The sequence below is a fragment of the Dromiciops gliroides genome, chromosome 1 (assembly GCF_019393635.1).
Source record: "Dromiciops gliroides isolate mDroGli1 chromosome 1, mDroGli1.pri, whole genome shotgun sequence".
NCBI lineage: Eukaryota > Metazoa > Chordata > Mammalia > Microbiotheria > Microbiotheriidae > Dromiciops > Dromiciops gliroides.
Genome location: NC_057861.1, coordinates 484,913,279 through 484,925,214, shown reverse-complemented (window position 1 = coordinate 484,925,214; position 11,936 = coordinate 484,913,279). Strand labels below are relative to the sequence as shown.

Sequence of the window (11,936 nt, the reverse complement as noted above, 5' to 3'; positions counted from 1 at the left end):
CTCTATCCAATAGGCCACCTAGCCACCCCCTTTAATAAACATTTATGATCTTGACAAAGTTCCAAACTTCACCTCTTATCCACTTCAAGAACCCCACCCCAATATTCTCTTATACTTATTCTGTATACACTTATTTGCATTAATAGCCTGCTGTCTCCTACAACTGAATACACATGTCTAGTTTTCCTCGCATTTTAATTACTTTTCGACCATCATTTACTCAGAGATACTATTACAGCACCAACTTTTGCATACCGCTTGAATGACAGGATAAATCACTTTAGTTAGCAATGTAGATAGAGGAGACCATCAATCAGGCAGAGTTTACTAAAGGCAGATGGACTACCTGACTGACCAGATCCTTAAAGGAGCAGATCATTAATCCCAGTGAAATCCCTCTTGACCTTATTATCCTTCATTAGTTTTTCTTCTCCCTGCCCCCTACAGAGTTGCACCTAATAAATGATTGGTAAGTGGATAAACATGTTGCTTATGATCCATCTGTTTACCTACAGGGCTGTTTGTAAGGAAAGGATCCTTTGGAACTCCATTAAATTTACAATTTATTTATACAGAAATAAAATATAGCTAGATCTATAAAGAAGGTTATATAAAACTATGCCAAATAAATTAGTGTTTTTCAACCATATACTGCAAAGTCAGAAAGGCTATGAAGCTATGTCCGTAAGAATTACAGGTGTTTCAAGTCACTGACTCTTTCCTAATCCTGCCAACCACCTCAGCCTTCATTGGCCACAGGACTTGAAATTCATTTGGTGATTGTTTATTTGTTTCATCTGCCAATGATACAGGCTCTATTCCCATTCACTGCCAAAGTGTATATATATGATGAGAAAGCCAAATTAGGTTCTGTGGCTGTATCCTCAGGGATTATTACTAGGTAAGTGGGGAGGCTGAGAGATACTGTGGTTTAGCCCTTTAATTCAGTGGGGGTGTTCTTCCTCATACAGGAATACTACTCTCCTTTTAAGGTAAAATATAAAGGAAATATATCCTTGGTTCTAAGAGTCCTGTGTCTATCATATTATAGCTCAGTAGAGAACCCTTAATATGATTTGGAATGGGATATTTACTGTTCAGTTAAGTTTTTATTATATATCCAAGCAAAGACTAGAATCAAAGTGAAGCTGCAGTTCAGACTATAAGAAATGGGTTAAGACTTCATCAAGGGTGGCATTTGATTGTATTTTAGGGCCTGGTGGTTGAAGGCACTTTTAGAGCTCGTATAGTGCAATTCCATTATTCTATACATGGCCCAAAGGTCATATTTAAAAATTAAGCCAGGATTTGAACTGAAGCTCTCTCATCTCTAAATCCAGAGCTGTTCTCTTCCCCCCCCCCCCAACTACACTGGGATACCTTAGAACAGGTCAGTTATTTTTGCAAACAAGCGAGTCTTCCATAGAACTTTACTATAGTTGCAAATTCCGTATTCCATATGACCTTCGTCAAAAATTTATATCTAGGGGGCACAGTGGATAAAGCACCAGCCTTAGATTCAAGAGGAATCGAGTTCAAATCGGGCTTCAGATACTTGACACTTACTAGCTGTGTGACCCTGGGCAAGTCACTTACCTCCTATTGCCCCGCAAAACAAAACAAAAAGAAAAGAAAAATATATGTCTATTTCTGTGGCACCTTCAAAATGTGACTGGAGTCCAGATTTCCCCAGTGTTCCCACCCCTTTGTCCCCTGTGAGAGAATTATGACTAGGAAGCAGTCCTTACAACAGTACTTAGAAACACTGGCTCTGGTTCTCTAATATTCCCTCCTGGGCCTCTAATAATTATACTGTCACTTTTATATGGTGGCTGGATAAGCCCAAGGGTAAAATGGAGACAGGCAGGGCAACAGCAGGGCTGTGCCTAGAGGATGGTAAGATATATTCTTTTTTTTTTTTTTTTTGGTGAGGCAATTGGGGTTAAGTGACTTGCCCAGGGTCACACAGCTAGTAAGTGTCAAGTGTCTGAGGCTGGACCCGAACTCAGGTCCTCCTGACTCCAGGGCCGGTGCTCTATCCACTGTACCACCTAGCTGCCCCAAGATATATTCTTTATGCTGCCACCTTCTAGTCCCCAGCCTTTAAGCCTGACTGAAAGGCCACAGCCACAGAGCATTACCCACTTCACCATCCCCCTCTCCAGCCTGCCATGGCTCTGTACCTGTCTCCTGCACTGTGTACTGTGGGCTTCTAAACAGAAAGCTTAAAGGTGGGCAGGAGACACAGAATGGGGGAAAGTTCTGGATTTGGAGTCGGAGCACCCAGGTGTAATTCTGACTGAGCAAATGACAACCTCTCAGAGCCTCAGTCTCCCTATCTGTAAAATGAAAGGGTTGGACTGAATGACCTCTAAGGCCACTGCTAATGTTGAGTCTGTGACCCTGTTATTTAAATATTTCCTCTCTTCCTAGAGCCCCTCATAGAGCTCTGTATACAGCAGACCTTTTAAAAAGGTTCATCAAAGTGACTCAAGTTAACTGGTTGTGATGGGTCATCTTAATGTAAGTAATAATTGAATGCTTCTGAGAAATGAGCCTTCTTTCCTTGAAAGAAAAGGTCTTGGAATTTTGACTCAAACTGTATGAGTAGCTCCCACAGAAATCAATAAACTCTTTTTCATCAAACTGATTTCCAGCTAAATGTTCCTCTGTGCCCATTATTTTGAATCGGTTAATTTTCTGTCATGTTTAATTTAGGGTTTGGGGTTTTGTGGGAGCATGCTTTATAGAAGATTACTGGGAAGGCCTCCAAAACTGAGAGGCCCCAAAGATGTAAAACTTAAGCAGGAAAGGCTCAAGCACCTTTCAGGAATCCAAGTCACTGGGAAAGGAACCTAGCCAGAGGCCAAGGGATTGCTTGTGATTAAAAATTGCATGTCTTGGTGCAGATAATTACAGAGAACAGCAACTTCTGTCCATGTATAATCAGACCTACATACTACTTAAGGCCTGGAGACGGTGCTTACTAACACATGTACTTTGATTTTGTCTCTTCCCTCCCAAAACTTCTCCCCCAATTAGATGTGGTGGAGGAAGGGGATGATAATGATAATGACATGTATGCAGTACTTAAGGGTTTACAAATCGCTTAGACAGAACATGATGTTTGATCCTTACAACAACCCCAAGAGCTTGGTGGTATTATCCTCATTTCACAGATGGGGAAATAGATGCTAAGAGGTGCCAACTTCTTTCCTGGGAGAAATCAATTCTTCACTATTGGTGTAAGGATGGGGCAAATCAACAAAAGGTTTCTGGAACAATTACAGTGACTGTAAGGAAGATGGTTCTATATTAAGTCAAGTCAGTAGTGAGATGACTAACTTGAAAGAGAAAAGGTTGGAATTATTAAATATCTTAATGGCAAAGGTTTTAGAATAATCCTTCTCTGAATTCAATGTAGTCCCTTCTTGTGAAATAGAAATTTCCTTGGATAAATCATTTTTAAATGGCAGACAGAAAAATTAAAGGTGGTAGTTTAATTGCTCTTGGCCCAAAGACTTGTCACCACTGGTACTAGGTTAACTTATTGGGGGCTATGCTCATCAACACCTTCAAGTTTTTAACCAATAATGCTTTTATTTTCAGCATCAGGTGAGCATATCAGACAAGAGAGAATGAACAAACCACAGGTACCAGAGGAGGTAATTTTTACTAATACTCAGAGCTAATTCAGATTCTACTGTGAAAACAATCCAGACTTGAGTCAATCTCAAAAACCTTACTTTATGACATCCTGATTAGAACTTGACACAGAGTTCATTATAAGAAAGAAATCATTAGAAAGCTTAGATGTGTTAAACACAGTCCACAGTGGCCTTTTACAGGCTTTCCAGTCGATATACCCCTTCCAAGCTTTCTAAACCATTTCCTTTTAAAATCTGAGGCTGAATTCAAGAGTTTGTGGTCTGCCATGGGCAATCCTGGTGACTGAAGAAGGGCTCTGTACAAATTCATTTCTTAAGTGCGTATTTGAAGGGGAGATAACTTGAATCTTAGTGGTGTCTACATTTATCAAGGGCAGAAAATGAAGAGCACAGATAAGCTAATAGAGAGAATAAACTTGAACTGGGTATTAAAAAATCTAGGGATTGAGCCACTATCAATGGGTACAACATGTGACAAATTAAAAGGAAAATGTATGAGCAAGGAAAATCTGGGTACTGTAAGTAAAATATCAAGTTTTCTTCAACAGCAGGGAAGGCCATACCCTGTCCTCAGTACTAACTGATACAACACTCAAATTGGTCATTTTTGAAGTACATTCTCTGTGCCAGGTGCTTTTATAAATAATACCTCAGTTGATCCTCACAAACTTGTGAGGGAGGTGCTATTTTGTCCACATTTTACAGTTGAGGAAACTGAGGCAGACAGAAATTGTGACCTAATAAGAGAACTGGTATATATGAGGTAAAATTTGAACTCGAGTCTTCTGACTCCAGGCCACCCAGATGGCATCTATAAAGAAGGTAAAAAGTACAGAAGCAAAGGCAACATCAAGATCATGTGAAAGACAAGCTAGTTTCTTCCCACCAAGGATGGAAGGGTTCCTTCAAAGGGCCTATGGTGCCTAGTACCTGCCCCTTTTCCAGCCATTCAGCTTCATACCACAGGATATACCCAAACCTTGTTTCTACAAGAAGCTGTCATGGCAAATTTTGTGACCCTGGAACCCCAGGCTGCCACTTCTATGTGGAGCCTCCTTTACTCCCCCCCAAACCCCAAACCCATTCCTCTTTTTCCCCCTGAATACTATGTTTCACCACTACCAATCCCATGTTTTCATAATTGTAGGTTTCCCTTGGTTTCTGTCCTTGTTGGCTAGCATCTGATATCTCCTTCCATACTTGGTCTAACCTGAATTTTTGTTTCTTTTCCTGTAATTAGATTCTTATCTAGTTTCCCTGTCTAGGTTCTCTCAGAACTGTGTCTCTATTCCTTTGTTCTCCAAATGGGTAGTTTCAAAGAACTTCCCCTTCCAACTTTTTCCCCCATTAAACCTTGAGCCTTCATGTTAATAACATCAAAACAAAAACAAAATGCACATATGAACATAAATTCTCAATAATTTTAGATGAGGGAGCTGTGAAATTACTGGAATAAATTTGAAACAGTGAAATAGTTAAGGATAAACAAGATCCTTTTCTTCCATACCTTGTCGAATTGAATTTCAAAAAGTTCACATTTAGAAAGACCACTGCTGGAGATACAAAGATGGGAGCACTGTCTGGCCTCTATTCAGGGAGATCTTGTTAGAACTTTTCAATTCCTCTGAGTTCTGTGAAGGCCCTTCTCACCATTAAGATAAGTTAGATTTCCACACCTACTGTGAGGATATGAAAAAAGCAGGATGGTACCAAACCAAAGCATGTTAAGAGTCTAAGGCATCATAAATTTGTTTTGCTTTCTAGAAACCACATTCATCTATGGAGATCAGGCTTGACAAAGGCCAACCATCTAAAGAAACTAATTCTAGTAGTAGTAGTGGTTATACAAGCAAGGAGGAATCTGCAAGCATCAGTGGTGTTACCAAAAGATCTGTTCCTTATGAAGAACAAATCATGTCTGAAATCCAAAAGGAGAAACAAGCACTAGAAGAATTTAAAGCAACTATGAACAAATACTTCCCAATCTCACCTGACATAGGTCAGTGACTATCAAGCTAGATGCATTTCCTCTATTCTCCCTTATTTAGTCCTGCCTTTGAGTGTAAAACAGTCTGGTTAATTTCTAATTAGACTGCTTCCTGATGTAAAGTATGACTTGGTCACCTAGTTTCCCTTAAATGTAAAGATGCTACTAATCACTTGCATATGAGTTTATCTTTAGGAGCACAAAAGTCTTATAGTTGTTACATCTTCAGCCCTGAATAAGTATCTGATGCTGTTTGGTGATTCTATTGCCCAATGTCTGGGTTCAAGGAAGACTGGATGTCCTTATGGATTAGGTCATGTAGCATAGTTTAATCTTTCTTCACAGTAGAAGCAAAGGGAATATTCTATGGACTGTCAAGGTCTCTGAGATGGGCTCACTACTGGTCCTTAACCCTTCTTAACTCTAGTGACTTCCCTCTGTTAGTTACGTCCTATTTACCCTGAATATAGCTTGATTTGCATGTATTTGTTTTCATTTTGTTTCCCCCATTAGATTGTAAGATCCTTGAGGGGAGGAACTGTCTTTTGCTGCCTCTTGTACCCCCAGCCCTTAGCACAGTGTCTGATACATAGTAGATGCTTAGTAAATGTTTAAGTATGTTATTCTAGTAGAGTTATTAATGATTTTTTTAAATCCCATATAGCTAATATCCATAGATGTCCAGAAGGTGGAGATTCTTTTAGAGAAGACTCTTCAAGCGACGAAGGCTATTTCACATCGCTAGGTTCTCTGCCAAGCAATGTCCAGCACCTGGCATATAAGAATGCTATGGAAAATATCAGAAGTTTCAAGAGCAACATCAGAAAACTCTTGTACCAGCTCTATGAAGCAACTGAATTGGTAGGATTTTCTAAGCTCTAAGCTACTTCTGCAACCAACCAATTACTTCCTAATAGTATTTTTACAGAATCTAAGTTAGAAGGGATCTCAGAGACTATTTAGCATAAAAAGTCATGTAGAACCAGCCAGTCCCTCTCTCTATAGGAATGATTTGATAAGCCATCACCCAACTTCTGTTCAAAGACCTAGCAAAGAAGAACTCATTGGTTGTTTCTCAAGGCATACCATTATTAGGGCACTTTGGATAGTGGTAAGTTGTGCACCCCCCTCACTCTCTACATACAATTTCCTTATGTACAACCTAACCTTGCCTGTAGCTATAGCTTCTGCATTTCCCCCCCTCCTCATTTTTCCTGCTAGGATCAACAGATAAAAACAAAACAAGACAAAACCTAACCACTTGTCTGTGTTAGCTCATTTAAGTACTTTAAAGTGTTCCCTTTTCTAGACCAAACATTAGTTGTCTCTTCAGCTGACAGGGTCTTAAGGCCTCATCTCTACTATATCAATGATGATCTTCAAATTTGATCAATTCTGGGAATTATATTAGAAACATTTAGCTATGGTAAGATCTTATAACCTATGTTAGGGACACTGCCTCTAAAGGCTGCCTAAGATTGTAGAAGCTTTGACTCCTGTTATCCTTATCCATTACGCCCCACTGTCAGGTCTTTACCTTGCTAGAAGTAGCAAGGTAGACCAGGAGGTGCAGGGCTGGTTGTGTGTATGATTGATGGGATATTAAGGGGGTAAGTTTCACTGAGCAAGGCTAGCCTTACCATTATGGCTATTATCTTTTTATAGCATGTATAAGAGGCTGGCCTCCAACTACAAGGAAGGATTTAGAAATTGCTGACTCCTTGATAAATCCAGCATACTTCATTTCTGAAGAACAGAGTTATAAGGCAGACCTGTATCTTCAAGTTTTCCAAATGCTTTTGTTCCAACAGACTTATCAAAGCAAGCAAGGTTCCCAGGATCGGCAGAATTACTATAAGGCTCTATTGGAGCTGTGGATCAAGTGGATTAGGAACCAGTCTGAAAATTCAGATGGTGAAACACAGGTTGTGTCTTAGTCACATGAAACATTGATGTCAAACTGATACCTGTTTGGGTATCGGGTGGGTAACCTCATGAACATTTTTTACTTTTGCTCCTACATATTACAAATGTCCAATAGCCTTAAGCTTCAAGGAGCATTCGACTAGGAAGACATGTTACGGCGTAAACACTGAAGGATGGATACAACTTACAATTGGGGGATCAGGAAAGAAGAATAGGAGAATACAAGTACTAAACCTTGAAGTAAGGCAGGAATTCTTATGACATAGAGATGAGAGTATTTTCTAGGCATGCCTGAAGGTAAGAATTCCAAGTTTGGGGGAATAGCAAGTAGGTAGCTTGGCTGGAACTGAATACGTGAAGTGGTAGAAGGAAAGTAAAATAAACCTATAAAAGTAAATAGAAATGGATTATAAATTCTAGTTGCAAGACAAAAAAAATAGAAAGTTCTCAAGTAAGGATATGACAGGTGTTTGCTTTAGGAAGGTTACTTTTGTTTGCCTTGTGCAAACTGGAGAAAAAGATAGATGAGAGAAAGTCTGTCATGATAATCTGGATGAGGCAACAAGTGTCTGAACCAGGGTGGGAGCCATATGAGTAGGAAGAAAAGAGCACATGAAAGATGTAGAATCTGTGGGGTTGGGAGAAATGAAGAAGCAGGGATAATAAGGCTGAAAACTAAGGGTAACTAAAAGCATGATGTTGGCCACTATGTAAGGCCTGAAACCAATGTTTATTTTCAATGGATATAAGTAGAGTAGGTTAAAATGAATTGGTAGACAATATAGTACGTCCCTAACATACCATAACGAACATGTTAAGAGTTCTTCAGGAAGTCTTGCATTATGGAGCCTTATGAAACCCAAGAGCTTAAGACACCGATATAAACCATAGGTCTGCCTTACATTACTAACTAGGACTAATTTGTGTTCAATAAGTTGTAGGAGATGAAGAAAAGAACATGGCACTGTGCTCTTAGAGTTCAAGGTAATTTAATAATCCCAAGACCTAAATATTGCTAATGACACTTTAGTTACCAGGTACTAGTGCATTAACTACCCTAGCTGACTTTGAAACTTTCTGGATCCCTCAGAAACTCTAGTGAACTTTCTATCTGACACATCAATAGATAAATAGTATGTCTTTGTAGGCGTACTTGTGACTCGTGGATAGGTACTCATGGCTTCTGTAGCCCTCATAGGTATTGAGGTTAGTATGTGAAAATAAAATGGCAAAAATATAACAAAGGAAGTTCTAAGATTAATTGGGGAAGATTTCATGGAGGATAGGGAGTTCAGCTAAACCTGAATTAGGGTAAATTGAGAGGGGGGAAAGAAAGTAATTCTCTGCAAAATGACTTGAAAGGTACTGAGATCTTTCAAGTATCATTCAGGCAGCTGGATTATGACTTTGAATCAGGCTAGAACTATATATATATATATATATATATATATATATATATTTTTTTTTTTTTTTTTTTTTGCGGGGCAATGAGGGTTAAGTGACTTGCTCAGGGTCACACAGCTAGTAAGTGTCACGTGTCTGAAGCTAGCTTTGAATTCAAGTCCTCCTGAAACCAGGGCCTGTGCTTTATGCACTGCGCCACCTAGCTAGAACTATTTTTAAATTTTTTTTGGAGGGGGGTGTATCAGAAAGCTAGCTTTTAAAATGTTTCTGGGGGAAGATTGTCTTGCCTTTTTGCTTTGGGTGGGGCGGAGCAAGAGGGGAAAATTAGGGAGAAGGTCATCTTGGGAATAAGGGAAAATATTCCAAGAAAAAGACTACTGAGATTCTTGGGAAACTTGTCAGGTTTATCTTCTCTTTTTTTGTATCCATTTCTATGGTGTAAGAACCTATATCTAAGTGACCACACCTTAATACATAAAATAAATAAGTAAAATCAACCTTACTCTGCTTTATCTTGGTGACATTGGTCCTACGCTCTGGAATCTAGAAGGCCCCAGGGTATTTGAAGGAGGCAGAGATTGGAATAAGACTGCTATGAGTAATCTTACTTGGGGAGGAGAAAAATTAGGTGGAAGTCTTGAGATGACAAGTAACAAATAGATAGGAAGGGGTGAACTTCAAAAGACAAACTACCTGCAGAGTTGCAGTAGTTGTACCTGAAAGAGCAAAGAACTAGTATGCCAGTTTTTCCTGACCCTGCATTGGGCGTTTGAGAGGAGGAGCAGTCTGCCTCCAAGAAGGCATCAAGGTATCTAGCTTCAGGAGAGAGAGAAATTTCCATAAATACCAGAACATGCTGAAGGAATATAAGGAAAAGACCTAGAATGAAAAGATGATAGCTTATAGAGCTGAACAGACTGGGAGGTATCCCTTTCATCCAGGAAAGTAAGAAACAAGGGTCTTAGGAAGTCTTAACTTTCCAAGCTCCAAGTGGAGCCAGTATTCAAACTTGTGTCTTGTGACTCCAAAGTTATGTGATCTTCCTACAAAAAAGCCCTCAGAAGGAACAGTGGAAAACAGTGACAGATAAGGCTTAAGGCTGAGTTTATTTTAGATTAAGGAGAGGTATCCCAAATGTAAGTTCTTTGCTGCTCCTGCACAAACAGAGGTTCCCCAGGCCAGGTGGTTCTCATAGAAAAGGCAGGAAGAAAAAACCTCAAGAAAATGACCTGACCTCTAGAGGACCCTCAGACACAACCCAGATAAATGGGGAAGAAAGGAAATAAATAGCTGATACTAGGAGAGGGTGGGAGTAGGATGTCAACACCTGGGGCTCATCACTCATCACATCATGATAGTGCTAGCCATGGACCAGAACAGTACATTATGATGACTCAGGGGGCAGCTGGGTAGCCACAGTGGATAGAGCACTAGTCCTGGAGTCAAGAAGACTCATCTTCATGAGTTCAAATCTGTCCTCAGACGCTTATTAGCAGTGTGACCCTGGACAAGCCCAAATCATTTTTTTAAAAAAGCTTTTCTGTAAAGGAAATGGGGGTGGGGGTTGGGGTTGGGGGGAAGATGGTGGTAGGTTGAAAACATCCAGCTGACAAGGTTCTGAAGCAGGATAATGGGAAGAATAAATCAGTCAACAGACCTTGGCAACAAATTTTTCCTTTTGCTGTATTTTTTCTCCAATCCCAAAACGACTTTTGAACATGAATGACTAGAAAAATGAACTATTAATGGGTAAATAGCCTAAGGAAAGTAAAGTCTTACACTTGGCAAAAATTTTAGAATTCATCTAACTCATTTTGCAGATGAGGACTGAGGTACAAAGCATCTTCCCCACAGCCCTATAGGGAGTAAGTAAATGGAGTCTCCAACTCCTACTCCGGGACTTTTATTAAAAATGTTAGATATCCAGGGGCAGCTAGGTGGCGCAGTGGATAGAGCACCAACCCTGGAGTCAGGAGTACCTGAGTTCAAATCCAGCCTCAGACACTTAACACTTACTAGCTGTGTGACCCTGGGCAAGTCAATTAACCCCAACTGCCTCCCTAAAAAAAAAAGTTAGATATCCAGTGGGCAATTAGAAATAGTTATTTATGTACATATACATGTATAAATGTACATATGAAGCTTCTAAATTGACACTAAAGCAATTAAAGTGGAAGTGATAGAAAGGTATGGGTATTATTAAGGTCCTTTTTTTTTCAGAAATCTATAATTTGTGCTAGAATAAGCAGCAACTACATACTTATTTAGCTGTTTGTCTTTTTTTTCTTGCAGCTCCTGGAAAGGACTTTGGGCATGTCCCAAAGCATTGCCTTGAAATTACAGTCTGCCTTTGTGGACCTCATGCCTAAAATCCAAGATTTCCCAAGCAGCCTACAAGCCAAGCTCCAAAAAGCCTGTTATGACATGCAGGAGCTTCATAACACCTTTTCCTTAAGTAATGGGTTTGAAAACCTAGACAAGCATCATTTGACCCAGATTCAGGTTAAGCTGATCCATGCGCAGGAAAGTATAGAAGAATGGTATTGTTTCTTAGAAAATCGTATTCCTTCTGGTTGGGATGTAAGACCATTTCTCCCACTCTGATTATTATTCTTTCCCAGGTGATGATATTCCCTAAAGAAAAAAAAAATTGTGATATGGAATCAGATTGATACTTCGAGATTCCTGGCAAGAAATCTTGTGCTAGTTTATAGTTAATAACTGTTCTCTAGACTTTTGGGATTATGAAAATAAAGTTGCATTGAAAATTAATTTATTCACCCTTTCTGGGTTATCTGAATGCAAAATAGGAGACCAGAGATTTGGGGCATCTAGGAACAGAGTGTGGGACCTAGAATCAGGAAGACACAAATTAAAACTACCTCAGATCCTCAATAGCTGTGACCCTGGGCAGGTCATTTAGCCCCTATTTGCCTCAATTTCCTCCTGTA

General features: G+C 39.6%; 1 protein-coding gene across 1 annotated transcript; it reads left to right on the top strand.

Annotated features, from left to right (window-relative positions):
- Positions 1 to 3,621: 3,621 nt before the first annotated feature.
- On the top strand, positions 3,622 to 11,593 carry LOC122735655 (perilipin-5-like). Its single transcript, XM_043977381.1, has 5 exons — positions 3,622 to 3,665; positions 5,433 to 5,667; positions 6,320 to 6,516; positions 7,467 to 7,580; positions 11,278 to 11,593. The coding sequence occupies exons 1-5, from the start codon at positions 3,639 to 3,641 to the stop codon at positions 11,587 to 11,589; spliced, it is 885 nt and encodes a 294-aa protein (XP_043833316.1). The 5' UTR covers positions 3,622 to 3,638; the 3' UTR covers positions 11,590 to 11,593.
- Positions 11,594 to 11,936: the final 343 nt, after the last annotated feature.